Source organism: Callithrix jacchus, chromosome 13 (assembly GCF_049354715.1).
Source record: "Callithrix jacchus isolate 240 chromosome 13, calJac240_pri, whole genome shotgun sequence".
Lineage (NCBI taxonomy): Eukaryota > Metazoa > Chordata > Mammalia > Primates > Cebidae > Callithrix > Callithrix jacchus.
The window spans coordinates 80,200,737-80,223,132 of NC_133514.1; the positions used below are offsets into that span (position 1 = coordinate 80,200,737).

Here is a 22,396-nt window from a genome sequence, read left to right on the forward strand (position 1 = left end):
AGTATACATAAATTATGATATATTCATACAATGAAATACTATGCATTGGGTCGGGCATGGTGGCTCATGGCTGTAATCCCAGCACTTTGTGAGGCCGAGGCAGATAGATCACAAGGTCAGGAGATTGAGACCATTCTAGCCAACATGGTGAAACAGCATCTCTACTAAAAATGCAAAAATTAGTCGGGCGTGGTGGCATGCACCTGTAGTCCCAGCTACTTGGGAGGTTGAGGCAGGAGAATTGCTTGAACCCAGGAAGGGGAGGTTGCAGTGAGCCAAGATGGTGCCACTGCACTCCAGCCTGGGTGACAGAGCAAGACTTCGTCTCAAAAAGATAAAATAAAATAATATATATATATAAATAAAGAATGCAATGTTTATTGAAACATACAATTTAAAAGAAGCTAAAAAATTATGTTGAGCTAGAGAAACCAGGCACAAAAGAGTGACATAGTCTGTGATTTAATTTCTATGAAGTTTAGCATAAGCAAAATGAATCTGTAGTCATAGAGGTCAGAATGGTGGTTATCCCTGGGAGTCTGAAGAGGTGCTATCGATTAGAAAGGGCACAAGGGAACTTTATTGGGTAATGGAAATGTTCTGTAACTTGATCTAGGTGATGGTTACACAGGTAGATACAAATATAAAAATTCATCAAGCTGTAGATGAAAAATTCAAATGCTGAAGATCTTTGCATTTTATTGTAAATTATGCCTCAATGTTTAAAAACATTGATTTCTAAGTTAGTGTTATATCTCAGAAAACAATCATATTAAACCCACATGCCAGAGGCAGCCATTTAGGAGTTTTTGTTGGTTAAGCCTTAGTTAAGAGAAGTTACATTTGCAAGTATAGAAATCCTGGAGCAGCTGCAGAAAGAAAAATACTTCTGCTTCATTCAGGCCCATTGTTACTTATTTGTGTACTAAAGGCAACATCAGTCTCAACTCTACTAATAACTTAATTTCTTATATTCATATTCTTACTTACATAGAGTTTTCTATTTCTCTTCTCTTCCTTTATAGCACATGATTCAGCCTAATTGGAGATTCTAATTTTCTTTAGTTACTGTGACCCATACTCGGTCTTGAATTTTTCTCTTAAACTTATACAGTAGACCAAAGCTTATTGACAATGTCTATATGCGAGCCCCAATGCCATGCACACAGAGGGATAAATGTAGCTCTTTCCTTCAAAAATTGTTGAGTCAGAATTCAATGAGAAGAATCATACTTATAACAATCATGGGAAGCCTTCTTTTGAATACTAACTTTATGTTAGACATGGTCCAAGCACTTTATATGAATTATTTCATTTAATCATTACAAGAACCCTAGGAGGCAGTGCAAGATGTTAGTGTAAGACTGACATATTTTGTACGAAAGAGAAAGATGAATAACTTCTCCGTTCTCTCAGGCAGTTAATTTCTGGCCTGACTTGCAAACTCGACTTTAGCAAAATAAAGGTAAGTGACTGAACTCATTCACTTTAGAAGACAGTTTAGATATAACCTGTTATAACTGAACATGCCCTTTGAGGATTTCTCCCCCACCTCCTCTACACACCACATACAGTGTCCTCATTGGGAAAAAAAATGAGTGATTTTATTTTTTTTGTAAATTGGACTTTTATAAATGGGTGCCCTTGATAACTGCCCATCTTTCTCACCACCATATTCAGTTTTGAGATAGATGCTTTTTTAAATCCCTGTTTTACTGATGAGGAACTGAGGCTTGGACAATTTGAGTAATATGCTATATTAGTTTTCTATTGCTGTGCAGCAAATTACCACTGACCTGGTAATTTAAAGCTACACAGATTTATTACTTCACAACAGCTTTCATGGGTTGTGAGTATGGGCACAACTTAGTTGGGTCCTCTACTTAGGTTCTTAACAATGCTGCAATTAAAGTTCAGATGGGCTGCATTCTTATCTGGAGCTCAAGATCCTCTTCCAAATCCACATGATTGTTCGCAGAAGTTAGTTTCTTACATCTGTCTGATGGATGTCCCATTTACTTACTAGCTGTTGGCCAGAGACTGCTTTCTGCTCCAGAGGTTTCTCCCACTTGATTGGCCCTCCCACAACATGGCAATTTATTTCTTCATGTCCAGCAGGAGAGTCTCCAACTTTGTATGGGAGTAGGAGATGAGGGAGCAGGAAAAGACCTCTTTTAAAGGGCTTACCTGATGAGATCAAGCCCACCCAGTATAGTCTCCCCTTTTATTAACTCAAAGTCAACTTATTAGGAACCTTAATTACATATGAAAAGTCTCTTTTGCCATAAGATGTAATATAATCACAGGATTCATATCCTGTCATATTCACAGGTCCTCCCCACACTCAAGAAGAGGAGATAATAAAGGTGTGTACACTGGGGGGTGAGAATCTTGGGGACCATCTTAGAATTCTGCCTATTACACATGCATAGTGACCCAGCAGGTAATTGACAGAGCATTGCCCTCTCAGCAAAGCATGCACTAAAATCATTAAGCTGTACTACCTCTCAAAAACATGAAACATTAACTATCTGAAAAAAAGTTTTTTAAATTATTCCAAATACCTGATTTTGTGAATAATTTCACAATGAGTACCATTAAAGTAAGTGTCGAATGGGTTAGTACCTAAAAATGGACATATGTAAATAATGTTATGAAACAATGAGACTATAAAATATGGATTTGAATATATAATCATATAAAATAGTTAATTTAAATGTCTGGATCTTTTAAAAACTTAGCTCTCATTTGAAATATATATTAATTCTAGTGAAAGATAGTTTACCATACTAAGTAGCAGGTGATAAATGTTAAATATTTGTACTGACAGTAAGTACTATAGAAGTTCAGAGTAGGAGAGATTAATGTGGACTAGAGTTTCCCTTTAGATGTAAAATAAAATTAATTTTTTATGAAGTAGCTTATTAGAAATTTTGCCCAGCACTTGTTCATATTCTATTGCTTGTCACCCGTTCAGTGCACAGGATTGCATGTCTTCTTTGAAGAAGAGCCAGTCTTCTCAGATGTGATGCATTCTCATTTAAATGGAAATCCTTTAGCATTACTACAGTCATTCAATTAAAATCTTAATCACTGTGATAGCCCTCTATCTTTTATCATAGGATAAGAAACATGGTGTTGCTGTGTATCTCTGTTAGTTGATACTTTTTACCCATCAGTCCATCATGTGCAACTATTGCAAAATAAATTGGTGGGATTTTTTTCCCTTATACTAGAGATCTCATTTATTTTCATTCAGTTGTTTTATGTCTGTGGAGTAGATAGCCATTTCAGTTGTTTTAAATTAATTTTTATTTAAAAATAGGTCATAGTAGACTGAAAATACCCCCGAAATGTGACCATGTCTTAATTCCCGAATGTCACATTACGTGTCACAAGGGACTTTGTAATGCAAGAGACTTTGCAGATGTGATTAAGGCTCTTGAGAGGGGGAGATTATCTGTATTACCCAGGTATGCCTAATAAAGTCCAAGTGGTCCTTATTAGAAGGAGCAGAAGGAATCAGAGGAAAATGCAATGTGTGATAATGATGAAAGCAGGAGTTGGAGTGATACAGTGTGGAGACGGAGGGACGGCCATAAAAGTGAGAAATACAGGTGGCCACGAGAAACTAAAAAAGGCAAGGAAGCAGATTCTCTCTTCAGAGCCAAAGGAACCAGCCCGGCCGACATCTTGACTTCAGCCCAGTGAAACAGATTTCAAATTTCTGACCTCCAGAATTGTAAGAGAATACGTTTGTGTTATTTTAAGCTACAAAGTTGGGCTAACTTGTTATAGCCCCAGTAGGAAACTAATACAGAAGTTGTAATATATTTGTTTACTGAAAAAGTCGTATTTCTCTTGCAGCATTGAGCAAATAAGCTTCCAAATAAGCATGCAAATAATTGTATGTGAAAAGTGAGATTATTTCATAGGCTATAGATAGAAGATTAAGAATTTTCGCTTGTTTGGTTAATATTAAGTGTTCAATATACAGAAGATATTTTGGATTCATTTGAATAGAAATAGAAAATGGCAAGAAAGTAAAGTGTTAACATAAATGGGCTTTGAATGAAAGCCTGAGGGAAGAGGAAGTGACAGTGGAACCTGTCAAGGGCACTTCAAATAACTTGTTGAGATCTGCTTAGTTTCTCCTATATTCTCTTTATCTTTCACTAAAGACTGAATCTATGTATCTAGAGTAAATAGGTCTTGGAAAACACAACCTCTCCACAGGTGGATGTGTTCCTTTCCAATTTGTGTTAAAGGTTATACTCTGGCTGCCCGCAAGAAATAACAGCTGCTAGGAATAACACATCTTCAAACAACCCATCTTGCTAGTTAAGTAAGTGGACTTGGCCCTTTTTTGCTGTGCTCCAGATCTAAATTGAAGAAAAGTTTTTATATTCTAAAGGGCTACCCTTGGATGAGTCTGATCGTTGGCTGGATTCATTTTCAGAAATGCACCTCCATCTGTTTAGTTTGATTAAGATTCTTTCTTACACATCTTTCATTATTTTGTTAATTCCAGTGTCCACCTTCATAAGCAAGTTGCTCATCTGTAACACACACAACATTTACATTAAACTAGAATATTTCTGTTTAGACAACCTGGAATCTAGATATCCCATGTTTCTGAAATACACTGTGAAGAAAAGTTGCTTAGTTGTACTAAGTCAACGATGTTCAGAGATGAGCTAAGTATAACAATTCAGCCTTCCTAGGCCAAGGCTAACAGTAAGGCATATGGAGACATTCCCTTATATAGACCAGTAGTTTTCAAAGTATGACCTTAGATCAGCAACATGAGCAAATTCTCTGACTCTGTTCCAGACAGAAAGATTTGGAAACTGGGGATGAAGCTATTGTTCATGTTTAACAAGCACCCTCCAGGTTATTCTGATAGGCATTAAAGTTTGAGAATCATTGATACAGATTAAGTTTTGTTCTCACTGATAGAACAGGCTTACAGCTAATATGTTGCAAAATCTGACTTTATTGACATGTCAGAGATAATTTGCAACTGCTTCCTTTCTGCATGAGTTCTGTCAGACTGTAATCACTTGTATAGATTAATTGAAAAATCATTATGTTTGTAGATGAAATTAAATGTTTTCTATTTAAATAACTGCTTTTGATTAGAATCCTATTTTGTTGAAAGTACTTGGTTTTATCTGTGTTCTGTAAAGACATTTATAAAACCTCATCAAAATTCTACCAGTAAGTTGCATTCTATTTGGTATAAGTTGAAATGTTTTACATCAAATCTCATACTGTGTAATGGCCAAAGAGTATTTGGTGACTGACTGGATTCCTTGGGTCAGTATTCAAAAGTAAACATTTTAAGATGTTAACATTTAAGGCTTTTACCTCTCAAAATTGATTTTATGTCACTCTCATTATTTGCAACTCCTGAAATCACCAAAAATCTTGCTTAAGCAATATATAGCAGCACTTTATTTTTCTCGTCTTTATATGGATTTACTGAAGTGTAGGTTGTTTGAAAATGGATGTAGCTTTGGGGCACAAGTCTGTTTAGCTGTGTGAATGCTATAATTTAATATTTAAGACAAAATAATGGCTTTGGCTTGGTAAACATATATCACTGATTTCTGAAAAACCAATAGAAAGAACTTGTTTTATTGTGTTCTTATTTGACAGGTAATCTTGTGGTTCTTTTTAGGTATCCAGTAGGAAAAGCACTCTCCAGTGTTCATCTGCGGAACTGGATGGTTCCTACTTGAGTGTAGCCAGACCACAAACCGGCTATCAAACTAAGCAAAGACCTAAGTCTGCAATCCAAGATTCAGCTTCAGAATCCCTTATAGGGTTGAGGAATAATTCTTTGAAGCCAGTAACTCTTCATCATCCCAAGGATGATCTAGAGAAGATACCATCAGATACCAGAACATGTAATTTTGAATCTCCAGGGAGAAAACCAGTAGAAGCAGTCCTGACAGAAAAAATGCCCCAAGAAGAACTGCAGAGAAAGGAATGTCGACACCTTAAGCCTATTCCTAGTCAGTGCTGTGGTCATAGACTTGCTGCAGATCGTGTTCATGAGAGCCACCCTACGAACACAACCCCTCAATATCCTAAGACACATCCAGAATCATGCAGTTATTGTGGGCTTTCTTGGGCATCTCTGGTGCATGGTGGAGGGATGCTGCAACCCAGTGAAACTTTGAAAAAGCAGATCTCAGAAGAGAGAAGGCAGCAACTGATGCTTCAGAAAATGGAGCTAGAAATTGAAAAGGAGCACCTTCAGCACCTGCTGGCCCAGCAGGAGACAAAGCTTCTTCTAAAACAGCAGCAGCTTCACCAGTCTCGACTGGATTACAATTGGTGAGTTCTGCCTGTTCCTTTAGCAATGTCTGTATTTTGGAGAACACAGTGTAAAACTGTTGTATTACAGTAGCAGATGTGTAGAACCAGAGGTTCTTCAGGATCTTGGCTTGCTCAAGATGCAAATGTCTACTAAGTAAATTCTCTTGTATTGTAGTTCAAAGATTATCTTGTCTTCCAAATTGTTAGCTTAGAGTATCTGTTTCTGAGCAGTCCGGTGTAACTTCTGCTGGGTTCCAAAGACAACATTTTAAAATGATATTACCTTTACACAGAATCCTTTGCTGTTTGATTTCATTGTGGACAATATTAGGCATTAAATAATAGCTTGAGATTTCAGGGTGTGGAATTAGATTGTGAAGCAGTGAGATTAGCTGTCATCATTCTGAATTTATTTTTACCTGCAATAATATAAAATATAACAAATAATGGCTCCAAGTCTTCTAAATTCAACCCTTTCTGGCCATGAAGCATGACCTGTTGAATGACGAATTCTCATAAACCTATCCACATTTAGGCTGTTCTTTCCTTTGCAATTCTTCCCTAAGAACAGTGTTTCAAAAGCTGAATTGCTGTTTTGTTATTATATAGTGTTTTGTTTCTCCACATCCTTGCTAGCATTTGGTATTGTCATTAATTTTTATTTTTCCTCTTCTAATATGTGTATAGTGACATTTCATTCCAGTCTTAATTTGCATTTCATTAATGACGAATGATGTTGAACATCTTTTTGTGTGCTTGTTTGCCCTCCTGACTTCAGTAAATTCTCTCTTAGTATTTCCTATATGCTAATTGGATCATTTGGGTTTTGCTGTCTGGAGAGTCGCCCAGCGTGGAGTGCCATGGCATGATCTTGGCTCACTGCAACCTTTGCCTTACAGGTTCAAGTGATTTTCCTGCCTCAGGCTCCCCAAGTAGCTGGGATTACAGGCACACACCACCACACCCAGCTAATATTTGTTCGTAGAGACAGGGTTTCTACCATGTTGGCTAAGCTGGTGTCAAACTCCTGACCTGCCCACCTCAGCCTCCCAAAGTGCTGGGATTACAGGTATGAGCCACCATTCTCGGCCTCAAGACATTTTTTTTTTGAGACAGAGTCTCGTTCTGTTGCCAGGCTTGAGTACAGTGGTACGATCCCCGCTCACTGTAGTCTCCACCTCCCAAATTCAAGAGATTCTCCTGCTTCATCCTCCCGAGTACCTGGGATTACAGGCATACACTACCACACCCAGCTAATTTTTGCATTTTTAGTAGAGACGGGGTTTCACCATGTTGGCCGGAATGGTTTGATCTGACCTCATGATCCACCCGCCTCGGCCTCCCAAAGTGCTGGGATTACAAGTATGAGCCACCGCACCCTGCCAAGACATTTTTAATTGAACACCTTTCACCTCTAGTTCTCCTGCTTACTCCCACCATGTTTTATCATAGCTGGTGTAACCCAGAACTAGGACCATAAATCTGTCCATTTAATTAATCAGTATCACAATTCATATTTCTAGGCGGAAAGTTGCCCTACTCTCTGGTTTGCTTGTTAGATTTATGTAGTTTTATCACTTTGGAGTTATCTGAAATTCCACCTTCTGCACATTAGCATCATATAACAAGAATATCTCAAATGAATCCTCCTAAGACATTGCTTTTCTTGTGCCACTTCCGAATTTTAAAAACCCATGATAATTTTGTATTAGGTTATGTTTATTCAAGCTAATATTTGAAGCCTTTTATAATTTGGAACAACCTCTCTACCCATTTGTCCCACTTTTCCTAAGAAATAGTTGTTTTTTTCAAAAGGCAGATTTGTTTCCTTGAGATCTTCTCAGTATATCATTCATGTTTCTTTCTCAATCCATACCTTTCCCTCTGATTTAAATATCTCTGTCCTACTTTTCCCTTTATCCACACCATGACTCTTCATTACAACACAGTCAAAATCCCACTACTTAAAATTTCTAGGTCTAGTTTCTTTTTCACATAACGAATAATTTGTTATTGAGTATGTCCAAAATTAGCAACTTATTGTTTAATGTGTAATGTTGGTCTATAATTCAGTTTCATTCTTCTTGTCTGAGTACATATTTACTAAGCCCTCTACTCCACACAAAACTTTGTGAGGGGTACTAAAATAAGCAAGACTTTATCTTGGCTTGGTATAATACACATAATCTCACTCTTTAATTTTATATAATTATAACTTTTATATATCTTTACTGACCTTGTGATTTACATTCTCCAAGGAATTTTTTTTTTTGAGACAGCATCTCACTCTGTCGCCCAGGCTGGAGTGCAGTGGTTTGATCTTTACTCACTACAACTTCTGCCTCCTGGGTTCAAGCGATTCTCCTGCCTCATCCTCTCAAGTAGCTGAGATTACAGGCACCTGCCACCACACCTGGCTACTTTTGTATTTTTAGTAGAAATAGGATTGCACCATGTTGGCCAGGCTGATCTCAAACTCCTGACCTCAGGTGTTACACCTGCCTCAGCTTCCCAAAGTGCTGGGATTACAGGTGTGAGCCACCATGCCCAGCCCCAGGGAATTTCATTTCAACTAAATTCGTGAATTACTATCTGCTATTCACAAGCTGTTGTTTATAGTGCTTAGGATGTTCCAGAAAAATGTTGGGAAGGCAATCTAATTAAATACCAAATGAGTAGCACAGAATTGTTATAGTAGTTCAGAATCTTGGGATGAGTTTGTCATTTTAGAACAAATTTGGTATGGCATTGACATTTCCTTAAATTATAATTAATGATTCATTCTGCCACCTTGCTACTACATGACTGCTGGTAACAACTTTTGAAAGGGTATTATCTTTGTGAGCGCTTTCCAGATTGATCAGAGAGGATTTATCCACAATATTATTCATGATTGTGCCAAGAACCATCTTAAATCATTTTTGGAGCAAAGTATTGTATGTATAATGAATAAAAATCAAGGCTAATTATAAATATTTACCTTTGTCTCCTACTCTAACAATATGCCTTAATACATGATTTATACCTATGATAAAATTCATTGTTAACCAGTGAAAAATGTGTCACCTTGAGAGAGTTATGTGCCTGGCCCTCACTGTAGTCATTTGTAAATAGATACTGGTAAAAGTAGCTATGTTATAGAGTGGTTGTGAGGATTAGTACAATAGTATATCTAAAATGCACTCCTAAAAGATAGTTGCCATCATCAAGATCATCACTACTGCTGTAGCAGCTACTCTGACGCTATTATTGCTACTGTTTTTTCACTTTTCTCATAATTGCCTGATTTGGGCATTTTGCATCTGCATTTACCTACCTATGGGTCACTACCAAATATTAGTCTTAAACTATAAGTTCCTAAGGATAATTAATCCATGTACTTTGTATATTACTGTGCAGTTAGTTGGAATTATAAGACTGTCTTTTGACAATGATGAAAATGACAATATTGTTTTAATGTTTTTACACTTCATGGTTTGATTTCATAGTTAAAGAATATACTTTAGAGATGAGGACATTTCTTAAAAGCCGAGAGAATAAGTGTCACATATTTGATACCAGTGATTGACACTCAAACTCCTGGTAGAAGACCTTTTTGCTGAGTTTTCAGTGGCTTTCCCTCCTCAGTCCATGTCAGTGTGGAGCTAAGCAAGCGTTGATGGATACAGTGTCTTCCAATTCTTTTAGAATAATTCATCTTTGACTCAGGGAAAATATGTTGGTCAGTGAGCTGTAGCCCTAACTCTTTGAAATGTCAGTATGAGAAGTGGGTGCTTCCTATATAAATAAATGTGATCAGGGTCAGTGATAATTAATTACTAGACTTTGCATTGAGACACTGGTGATCAAAATACACTTGCTTACAACGAATAGAGGGAATAATTAACTTTCTATCGCAGGGATTTCAAGTGCTCCTATTGAAGCATTTATAATTTTGAATTTTTAAATGATATTCTAACCAATTTAATCTTCCCTACCTTTCCTATAAATAAAATTTAAGTTACTATGAAGTCAATTTTTTATGTATATTTAGGAATTACTCATTTATTTTTGACAGACTGAGTTTTAATTTGAAAATAATTTCTGGGGATTGAGCTGAAAAAGCATGGTTTTCCAAAGTTTGTCATTTAGGTTCACAAGATTAGAAATTCTTAAAATTAATTTTTACAGGTTAAGAACTCAGGCTGTGTTTAAGTCGAGAGAACTGGTTGCTGAAAATGAGCTTACTAAACCCCAAGAACTCACACTGGATGTGAATGGCAGTGACTCTGGACCAAGGTAAACCTGAAGTCTTAGTGAAAACAAGAATATTAAGGGCATAAATATTTAGGATATGTTTGGTGTACATTTATAGCTCTATATTGACTCATACGGTTTTCTGACTGTGTGAGTAAATACCTTCTTGTTATAAAATTTTGAAAAATATAGAAAAGTATGAAAAACAAAATAAAAGTCATTTATAATCCTACAACTTCGAGATAATCCTTTCAGCCCTTTTCTCCTATATCTTTTTTTTTCTGATGCGGTATTATAGTCTATATTGAGTATTAACAATTATGCTTATACAGAATTTTATGTTACTTTTTTCACTGTATCATATTTTCTGACTGTATTAAATACTCTGTGAAAACATTTATTCATTCAACAAATGTGTACTGCTTGGTAACTGTCCCCAATATTTATCTATTAGTCTGTTATCGGATAATACTGGGTTTTGCTATTATAAATTATGCCTGAAGAACATTTCTCTAAATAAGATTTTTTACTTTACCTCTACCTATTTCCTTGTTATAGATTCCTGTAAGTGGAATTACTAGTACAAAGTATATAAGAATCTTTTTATGATTCTTGATTCACATTGGCGAATGGTTTTGTGTGATTCCCGGCCTGGAGGCTAAATCTGCAACAACTAATCTGGACCCTGGGGCTAAAGAGTAGGCCTTGAAGCTGGGTCCTGGATCCTTAGTCTGTGGAGCGAGCCCAGCACTGGGTTCTATGGGGTCAGGCCTAAGTCTGCCTCAGGGTGGGAACATAAAGACTGACCTAGCATGGGACAAGCCTGGTGCCTGAGGTCAGGGATGCCAGTCTAGACTGAGGCAGGGGTAAACTGGGGCTGTGTGGACTGACCTGGCTCTGGGTTAGTCTGAAATCTGAGGCAGGCCTGGAACTTGGAATGGCAGGATCCCGCTGGTGCCGAGGCAGGTCTGTTTAAGTTTTTTTTTGTTTTTTCGTTTTTGCTTTTGTTTTTTTTAAGACGGAATTTCACTCTTGTTGCCCAGGCTGGAGTACAGTGGAGCTGTCTGGACTCACTGCAACCTCCACCTTCTGGGTTCAAGCAATTCTCAGGTCTGAATGCTCAGTACACAGTATTGGCCTGGAGTTTGGGACCAGGAAGGCCTGCCCAACACTAGGTTTTACTGATGGAGGCCTGATGTTAGCATCTGAGGCAGTCTGGTTCTCACTTCCCTGTCTTCCCCACCCAAGCAGAAGATATCTTTCTCTACTGTGTTGGCTGAGCTTGGGGGAAAGGTGCTGCCAGTAACGTAAATCCATCCTTCCTGTCCTCTTCAATACATTCTTTTTGATTTTTGTGCTACAGCCAAGTGCTATAATCTCTCACCTGGTTTATATAGCTCTTATAAAGGTATCTGTAGGTGGATAGTTGTTCAAATTGATGTTTCTGATGGGGGAGATAGGAGGGACAGGTACCAGTCCTTGAAAGTCCTATTCTGCCATCTTGCTGACATTCCTCTTCCTACAAGCAGTTTTGACTGTTTTAGATGTTTCTTCTTTTATCTGTTCCTTCTAGTATTTATATCCATATTTCTGAATAACAGGCTTATATAGGCATTAAGTATTGACTTTCTACTATGGAAGTTGATGATTTAGCTCTCACTGATAACTATCTATTTGCTCCCTTTTTATCTTCCCTCTGTTCCCTCTCTCCATATTTCTGTCTACATATATAACATACTCCCAGATATGCTATTTCCTTCCTTCTGTCTTCTCAATATGTCTATATCAAAATATTTATAATAAGACTGTAAATATTTTATGCACAGCTGAACTATGTACTTTAGTATTATTAAATTTAATTTTATATAATTATTTTCTTTGGAGTTTAAAAATGCCTTATTCAGCACAGAAAGACAAATACTGTGTGATCTATCTTAGATGTAGACTCTAAAAAGGTTGAATCAGTGGCTGCCAAGGCCTGGGGGGTTTGGGGAGTTGGGGATGGGGCTGGGGGCTGAATAGGAAGATACTGCTCAATGACTGCAAAGTTTCAGTGAGGATGAATACGTTCTGGAGGTCTGTTGTATAGCATGGTGACTATAGCTGGTAATAATGTATCCTATAATTGAATATTGCTAAGAGAGTACATATTAAATGTTAACACCACAAAAAATATAGGTATATGAGGTGATGGATTTGTTAACTAGCTTGATTTAATCAGTTTGCAATGAATATATACAATATGTCACAACATCACTTTGCATACAATAAATATGTACAGTGTTTACCAATTAGAATTTACAAGATCCTTCCTGGAGACTTCCATAAAATCCTGCTCTAGCATAAACTTAATTACTCTCTAGGCATTTTGTCTGTTGATTTTATCTGAAATTTTCTTACCTATCATTGTGGAAATTTTCTTTCTTTCTTTTCTATCTTATATTCCTTTTTTCTTAGATTACATGCTCTCCTCTTTTTGGTTTATACCCTTTTATCTTGCTAAAACAGCCCTGCAGTAGCTTACTGTAGGAGTACAGAGGCAGTGATTTTGTTTGTGTTACACCTCTGAAAAATGTCTTTAGTCAATCTTCATGTTTAATTTATAGTTGAGCTTTATATAGCATTCTGAGTTAGTAGTTAGTTTTCCTCAGAAGGGACTGAAGGTTGTGTTCTATTACCTTCTAGTTTCTGGTTTTATCATTAAGAAGTGCATTGCAGTCTGATTCTTGATTTTTTTTTATGTGACCTATTCCCCATCATAATTATTAGGACTTGTCTTTCTCTAAAGTTCTTCTAAAAATTAATGCTGATGTGCATAAGTTACACCTTTTTTCATTCATGCAGAATCTTTTAATTGAGAAACTGTCTTCAATTTAGATAAATTTTCTCTTGTCTCTTTCAAGAACTCATCTCACCCAGATGTTGACTTAGAATCAACTCTCATTTTCTTATTTTTCTCTCCTATATTTCATATTCCTCCTTTTTTTTCTTTTCTTTTTTTTTTTTTTTTTTTTTTTTTTTTTTGAGACAGGGTTTTACTCTGTTGCCTGGGCTGAAGGTAAGCAGCACAATCATGCTCATTGCATCCTTGATTTCCTGAGCTAAATCGTCCTGCCCATTCAACCTCCCAGGTAGCTGGGACTGCAGGTACATGCCACTACACCCAACTAGTTTTTTTTTTCTTGTAAAATTGGTTTTGCCATGTTGCCCAGGCTCATCTCAAACTCCTGAGCTCAAGTGATCCACCTGCCTCAACCTTCCAAAGAACTGGGATTATAGGCATGAGCTGCTGCACCCAGCCTTATAATTTTTAATTTCTAAAAACATCTTATGCTTATAAAGCCCATTTTTTGATAACCCATTCTCATTTTATATATGCAATGTTTTCTTATCTCTGAGAATATTTGTAATAATTTTTGAAGTTTTATCTCTTCCTGGTGAATTGTGTCTATTTTCACCCAGTTAAAATTGTTTTTTTTCCACAAATGGATCATTAGTGATCCACCTATATTGTGAAGCAAAACAATAAAAAATTTTGAAAAGTTCCCAGTATATTATGAGCAGAGCTTGTCAGCTAATAGAGTTCGCCATGATCAGGTAGGCACGTTGGGAACCCTTGTTACTATCCATAGGTTTTCTTCTCTTAGGATGATCAGTTTCCCTAGGGATAAATCTCTTGCTGGTGTGAGAATATAGGATAGAGGCATTGTATAAGTCTCACTGCAACTGTGGGGAGCCCAGGGGAGTTAAAAAAATGGGCTCATCACTTGTTAAGTAGGCTTTCACTTAATTTCCCTTTTAACTATATGGATTTCTGCCCTCAATGTGTTTCAGGCCCTAAGTTCAGGGTCATTGTTTTTCAGCCTCTCCTAGGGGATAAACCTCCAGTCATCATCATACAATGGGAACAGATAGAGGAGGATATATTAGCTTTTCACTACGATAGAGACTTCAAATCAGGTGTGCTTTTAGTACCATCTGCATTTCTACCTGCTTCCTCCAGTCCCTGAGCCTTTCAGGAGTTCTCTGACATGTTTCAGCTTACGGCACCTCTCAACCACAGCTAGCAGATATTTCAGTTTTGACTTTTCTACTTGGCTAGTTGAGTTTCAACTCATACATCTGCTTTCCAGCCTTCTAAAATTCTGTCATATCTTTTTTCTGTTGTGCTCTCCTCACTTTGCAACCTCATAGGTTTTATAACATTTTTATTCTTTTAACATTATTTTTCAGTGGTTTTAGAAGAGAATAGAGATGTGTATTCAATCAGTCATTAGCTCTCCAGTGTTTATTTGCATATTTAAACCATATTTGGCAATTCAGTAGGCAGAAAGATGGAATCTTGTAATTTGTAGTTACTCTGTATTCAATTAGGATGGACATTTTTCTATGTTTATTACTTATTTGTGTTTCTTGTGGAATTTTCATTTCCTTCCTATGTTAATATTTTTTATGTAGGGACATTATACTTCTTCTTTAGTTGATAGGTAAGAACTTATGTATTTTTTAATTTAAATTTTTTTTGGAAGAAGAAAAGATTTGTTATTTTATTAGTTTGGCTCTAGCTATATATACATATATATTTTTTATTTTACTTTAGGTTCTGGGGTACATGTGCAGATCATGCAGGATTGTTGCATAGTGTTATACATGGCAATGTGGTTTGCTGCCTCCATCCCCCTGTCACCTATACCTGGGATTTCTCTCCATGTTATCTCTCCCCAACCTCCCCACCCACTGCTGCCCCTCTCCTAGCCCCCACAAAAGACCCAGTATGTGATGCTTCCCTCCTTGTGTCCATGTGTTCTTATTGTTCAACATGCACCTATGAGTGAGAACATGAAGTGTTTGGTTTTCTGTTCTTGTGTCAGTTTGCTGAGAATGATGGTTTCCAGATTCATCTATGTCCCTACAAAGGACACAAACTCATCATTTTTTATGGCTGCATAGTATTAGATGGTGTATATGTGCCACATTTTTCTTGTCCACTCTATCATTGGTAGGCATTTGTGTTGGTTCCAGGTCTTTGCTATTGTAAACAGTGCCAAAATGAACATACGTGTACATGTGTCTTTATAATAGAACAATTTATAATCCTTTGGGTATTATATACCCAGTAATGGGATTGCTGGGTCAAATGGAATTTCTATTTCTAGATCCTTGAGGAATCATCACATTGTCTTACACAATGGCTGAACTAGTTTTTACACTCCCACCAACAGTGTAAAAGTGTCCTTAATTCTCCACAACCTCTTCAGCATCTGTTGTCTCCACATTTTTTAATGATTGCCATTCTAACTGGCATGAGATGGTATCTCAGTGTGGTTTTGATTTGCATTTCTCTAATGACCAGTGATGATGAGATTATTTCATATGTTTGTTGGCCTCGTATATGTCTTCTTTGAAAAGTGTCTTTTTATATCCTTCACTCACTTTTGAATGGGTTTGTTTTTTTCTTGTAAATCTGTTTTAGTTCTTTGTAGATTCTGGATATTAGCCCTTTGTCAGATGGGTAGATTGCAAAAATTTTTTCCCATTCTGTTGTAAAATCCCTAGAGGAAAACCTACAGAAAATCATTCAGGACATAGGCATAGGCAAGGACTTCATGACTAATACACCAAAAGCGTTGGCAACAAAAGCCAAAATAGACAAATGGGATCTAATTTTTTTTATTTTTAATACTATTCATGTTTATCTGCATCTTTACTGATTTACTTTCTTACTTGCTTATGATAGAAAAAATATAAAATGCTGATAATACAAAAGAAGAAAATAAAATGTACCTATAATCTCATCATCTAAAGGTAATCTTATGTATTATTAATTATTTATGAATGAGTATGTATTATTTTTATATTATACATTTTGTTTCATAAACTACTGTAAAATTTTTTAATTGAACTTAAAAATTTTTAATGTAAACATTTCTCTTGTAAAAAGTAAAACATCAAAGACATATTAAGAAAGTGTCACTCATTTTTAATTTTCTATTCTATTATCTATTCTGTCTTGGTCGAATTAAGGTTAGCACTCTGATATGTATCCTTCTAAACCTTTCTTTATACCTACAAATATATACAACATATATATATATTTGAAATCAAATTGAACACTTTTTTCTCATTTAACAGTATATAATATCAAGTTTTTAGATAACGAGCTATAGTAAGCAGAGTAATTCTGCCCCAAAGGTATCCATGTTCTATTAACAATTTCCTAGGAGGTTGTGGTGGGGGCAAGTATGTATATATGTGTGCATGTGTGTGTTTGATGTAAGGATGATAGGTACCTATCTGTAGCATATCAAAATTCTATCCTGTCTTTTGTGACTTATCTCAACTATTACCTCTTCCAGAAATATTTTCTTTGGGTTTCTTTTATAGCCCTTATATTCTATATAGATGATACATATTTGTGTATTTGCCGTATTCTATTAGGGTACTTGAAGGGAGTGGCGTTTGTTTGTTTGTTTGTTGTTGATGGAGTTTCACTCTGTCACCCAGGCTGTAGTGCAGTGGCACAGTCTTGGCTTGCTGCAACCTCCACCTCCCAGGTTCAAGAAATTCTCCTGTCTCAGCCTCCTGAGTAGCTGGGACTAAAGGCACATGCTACCATGCCTGGTTAATTTTTGTATTTTTAGTAGATACAGGGTTTCACCGTGTTGGTCAGGCTGGTCTCAAACTCCTGACCTCAGGTGATCCACCAGCTCGGCCTCCCAAAGTTCTGCGATTACAGGCATGAGCCACTGCACCTGGCCTGGCAGTAGCTTTTTATATCTTCCAAAGTACTTAGCAAGGTAGTTTTTCTTTTCATAACAATAAAAAATTTTGTTGAATTGCTCAGTATTATATAAAAGTACAAAATGGTCATATTTATAGGAGTATGCAGAATTACAGAACTGTTTATTTTTAAAGGTCATCTTTGTATAACCAATAAATTAACATCAAACTAAAAAACTGGAGGACTTAGAAACAACTAACTAAAAGACTGGAGGACTTAGAAACAACTTATGACTTTTGAAATCATTACCATCTTTCATGTAATAATTATCTTCCAAAAGTTTGGCTCAGCTGTGCCCTACCATTTGCTCTTATTTGTCATTAATACTTCACATATTATTTATTTTCATTCTATAGCATTTATGCAGGAAGGCAGCAATGTAAATTCCCTTGCCTGTAATTCTTCCCACAGACAATAGGAAATAAATTCCAATTAGATTTTGGTAATTGTATATAATTAACTCAAAATGAGCTGTTAATTATAAAAAATATGTTTTCACTTTCTCATTATCTCATTTATTTTAGTTCCAAATTCTTAATACCTCACTTGAGTAAGTTTAATGTTTTAAATACAGAATATTTTTAATACTAAAATAATTTAAATATCAAAATAAATAATATTTGCTTGAAATTAAATTTTATTTAGGGAGTTCTACTGTTAAAGTCAAAGAGCCTATAAGGTAGAAAGCAAATGGATCATTTTCATAACAATTATTGATTATATTTTCTAAAATTAGTGGGCATTTTTGTTTAATAATTCTACAAAGACTTCTCAAAGCTGTGCAGTATTCTCCCCTGACTTATCTCTACCTCTTCCTGGTGTTACTGGAGACACCATCATTTCCATAGCAAGTAGTATCAAATAGACATTAAATTCATTGTCTTTACTTCTTTTAACCTCACATTAGATAAAATAATTAAACACTGTTGTGTGAGAATTCTTGGCTTACCAATGACTGTCAGACTTGGAAGCATTTGTTAGAGTTTCTTGATACCCTTATAATACATGATTTTGAAAGGTATATGGTCTTATCAGAGGCATTTTAGATTTTTTTTGGAAGTGGTGTATAATCTTATATTTTTGTCATAATTATTTAAATTTAGGTCATACATGCCCAGATACCCCTAAACCTTAGAGCATGCTCATCTCTTTGACTGGAGCACTAACATTTTAAATCTCAATCTTTCTCAGTTAAGTGTGAAAGGAAGTTATCTCCTAAGAAAGACGGCCATGAAGAGAACATCAGGGAGGAGGATACTGATAAACCTGAAATAGCGTCAATTGAAGGTATAATAAGAAATCTTCAAAAGACAATGAATAAGAAGTAATGCATCCAGAATATAGAAGTTCTCTTGAATCAATAAGATAAACTACCTTATAGGCAACTCTCAGACAGGTAAATTGAAATAATAAATATATAAAACCTTATGCAACCAATCAGAGAAAAACAAAAATTGAAAACAAAACAAAAAGAATAGTTCAAAAGTGAATACCTGGAGTCACCCAGAACTCATTTCCTCTACAAAGAAGGATCAATACTGTAAGTAAATAACTAAGTGTCAAATAGAGCTTCTGGGAGAGAAGCACTGGAATTCAACAGGGAAGTGACAGGGAACCTCTGAGACACAGAAGGAGAGAGAAGCAAAGCAACCAGTCTGTCCAAGATCAGCTCATACCCAGGAAGAACTCCTCATTGGGAAAATAAAGTGAAATAAAGCACCCCCATGTTCTTTAAGTTTTGCCCTTATCATAGGGAAAGGGTAAGCAAGTGATCGCCAGTGGTCCACATTCCCACCATGGACTCCTCCAATACTAGCTATGCGAGAGTTCTTCAGTTCTTATGGACCTTGAGACTAGTATAGGCAGCTGCCTGGAGCCCATGCAACAGCATTCTTCTAGCGAGAGAGTTTCTACTGGGTCCCACATACCCCCTGAAATCCAAGAAGCTGCACCTCCCTGCCATTATGGGAGCTCAGCCTCCATTAAACTACATTCTGCCTTAGGTCCCAACAATCCCTGCATATTCACATCTCTGGAGCCCTGCTGACCTCCCTCCACATCTTTCCAGAGGGCTAAATTGTCAAAATGCTGGCTGGACCCAGTAGTGAAGCCAGATACCCAGAACTATTGTTTACATACTGCCCTACACCTTAGGGAACAGGTAGTTCAGCACACCAAGGAAGTTGGCCCCAGGACAAATGGACCCAAAGCATGTGCTCCCCAGATCCTGAGAGCTGCCTACCTAGAGTTGCTGCCACTGACGGCAACCTTGCTTCCTCCAACAGCAGGACCACAGAACAGCACATGCCTTCAGGGAGCCTGGGGACTGGCCCACTCATATGCCATCTGAAATCTTAGGCTAGGCCCATTCCACCCACTACCAGCAGTGTCCAAGCATGCCTTCTGGTAGCCTGGCTGCTGACCCACCCACCTGCCACAGCAGTTGCCAACATGCACCATTGGGAGGTCTGAGGACATGCCCACCCAGCCCACTGCTGCTGGTATACATGCATTCTCTAGGGGCCCCAGGAGTAATCCACCCCGTGCACTGCTTGCCTGCAGCCAAGTGCACCATTGGAAGGTGTAATGAGAGGCCCACCCTACCTGCTGCCACTGGTGCCTGCACTCATAACCAGGGGCCTAAGAATAGGCCCACCCCATCTACCACCCTTGCCAGAGGCACTTTAGTATACCATTTATCAGCCTGTGGATTGACCCACCCCACTAATCAAAGCCAGTGCCCATATGCACGCTGTGGGTCCTGCAGACAGTCTTGTTCTGCTTGCAACTGATGGCACTTGTACACATAATCTGGAAGATTTGGAGATAGATCCACCCCACCTGCCACCACTGATGCCCATGCACACCCTGTGGGCACCTGAGGATAGGGCTGTCTTTGCCTGCTACCACCATCTGTGTACACTCTCCAGGTGTCTGGAGATTGGTCTACTATACCCACCACTACTGTCACAGATGTCATCCAGTGGCGTAAGGACAGACCCATCCTGCTCACCACTGGCAAATGCGCACATATCCCAGAACGCCAAGGACTGGCCTGCTCAACCCATCACTGACACCAGTGACTACTGCACACAACACTTAGTAGCCTAAGGATTGGCCTACCACTGCCAGCATGACGCATGCTGCCCAGGGGCCCAAGGACCTATCTGCCTGCCACTGTCAACATCAGAGCAAGCCACTTGGATGCCCAAGGTATAGCCTGCTTAGACCTTTTATTCCCAATGCCTGCATAAATTACTGGAGAGACAGACTGGCACACTCATCCAGCCACCACCAACGCTAATTTCTTGCCACAGCTTACACCGGCAACCACAGCCTAAGCCACTGAGGAACTATGAGACACTGCTAACACTAATTATAGCTAAAAGTATATGAAGGCTATACTATGGCACTCACCCATAATCAAAGCCAAAGCACTGCACTCAGCCAATACTACAAATACATTTACAGGAAAAAAAGGCTTTCTTATAAAAGTGAGCCCACAAAATTGGAAGAAATGACTACTATACCAGATGCACAGCTATCAATGTAAGAACACAAGAAACATGAACAAGCAAGGTAACATAGCATCTCCAAATGAACACAATGATTATTCAGGAGCAGATGCCAAGGAAAGGATATTATGAAATGCCAAAAAGGGAACTCAAAATAATGATACTAAAGATACTCAATGAGAGACAAAATAATACAAATGACCAATACAAAGACGTCAATAAGACAATTGATATGAGTGAGAAATTCAACAAAGAGATCATCAGTATCATAGAAAAGAACAAAATAGAGTTCCTAGAACTGAAGAATTCAGTGAATAACATTAAAACTACAGTTGAGAGCCTCAACAATAAACTAGATTAAGCAGAAGAAAGAATTTCGGAAATTGAAAACTGTCATTGAAATAACCCAATCAAGTCAAAAGAAGAAGAATAGAAACAAATTAAGAAAGCCTGTGTGATGTATAGGGCCACATATGGACCAAATATTCTAATTTGGGGAGTTCCAGAAATAGATGGGCAAAAGTACAGAAAATTTATTTAATGAAATAGTAGCTGAAAATGTCCCATGTCTTACAAGAGATATAGCCATCCAAATTTAGGAAGCTCGAAGTTCTCCAAATAGACTTAACCCAAAATGGTTTTTCTCAAGGCATGTTATAAAGGCAAAGAATTATCAAAAAGCAAAGGCAAAAAATTAAAAATCTAGCAAGGACCAGGTACAGTGGCTCATGCCTCTAATCCCAGCACTTTGGGAGGACAAGGTGGTTGGATTACAAGGTCAGGAGTTCAAGACCAGCCTGGCCAACATGGTGAAACTCCACCTCTACTAAAAATACAAAAATTAGCTGGGTGTGGTGGCAAGCGCCTTTAATCCCAGCTACTCAGGAGACTGAAGCAGAGAATTGCTGGAACCTGGTAGGCAGATTTGCAGTGAGCCAAGATCATGCCATTACTCTCCAGCCTGGGTGACAGAGCAAGACTCTGTCTCAAAAAATAAAAATAAAAATTTTAAAATCCAGCAATGAAAAATATCAAGTCACATAAAAGGGAATCCTCATGAGACTAACAGTGAATTCCTCAAGGGAAACCTTAGAGCAGTTGTACCAGCTGTTTTGACGCAAGGGAACAGTTTCATGGAAGACCATTTTTCCATGGACCTGGGGGGAGTGGGAAGGATGATTTCAGGATGAACTTCTTCAACCTCAGATCATCAGGCATTGGATAGGTTCTCAAAAGAAGCATGCAACCTATACCCCTTGCATGTACAGTTCACAATGGGGTTTGTGCTCCTATGAGAATCTAATGCCACTGCTGGTCTGACAGGAGGCAGAGCTCCAGCAGTGACACTGGCTTGCTCACCACTCACCTGCTGTGCAGCCCATTTCCTAACAGGCCAGAGATCAGAACTGGTCCACAGCTTGGGGACTGGGGCCGCCTGCCTTAGAGGGCAGAGTGAATAGGAGGATATATTCAAAGTGCTGATGGAAAAAACAAAAACCTGACAGTCAAGAGTACTATACCCAGCAAAACTGTCCTT

The 22,396-nt window shown here is 37.7% G+C and overlaps 1 protein-coding gene across 6 annotated transcripts in view; it reads left to right on the top strand.

Annotated features, from left to right (window-relative positions):
• KIAA1328 (KIAA1328 ortholog) overlaps nt 1-22,396 on the top strand; it is a 367,625-nt gene that overhangs the window by 235,661 nt on the left and 109,568 nt on the right. For 5 of the 6 annotated variants that reach the window (XM_078348025.1, XM_078348026.1, XM_078348024.1 and 2 more), the window contains 2 exons: nt 5,684-6,345; nt 10,498-10,605. In XM_078348025.1, the coding sequence (XP_078204151.1) occupies nt 5,684-6,345; nt 10,498-10,605 (770 nt within the window). The remainder of the gene's footprint in view (nt 1-5,683; nt 6,346-10,497; nt 10,606-22,396) is intronic. The other variant, XM_002757180.7, reaches the window with a different exon arrangement.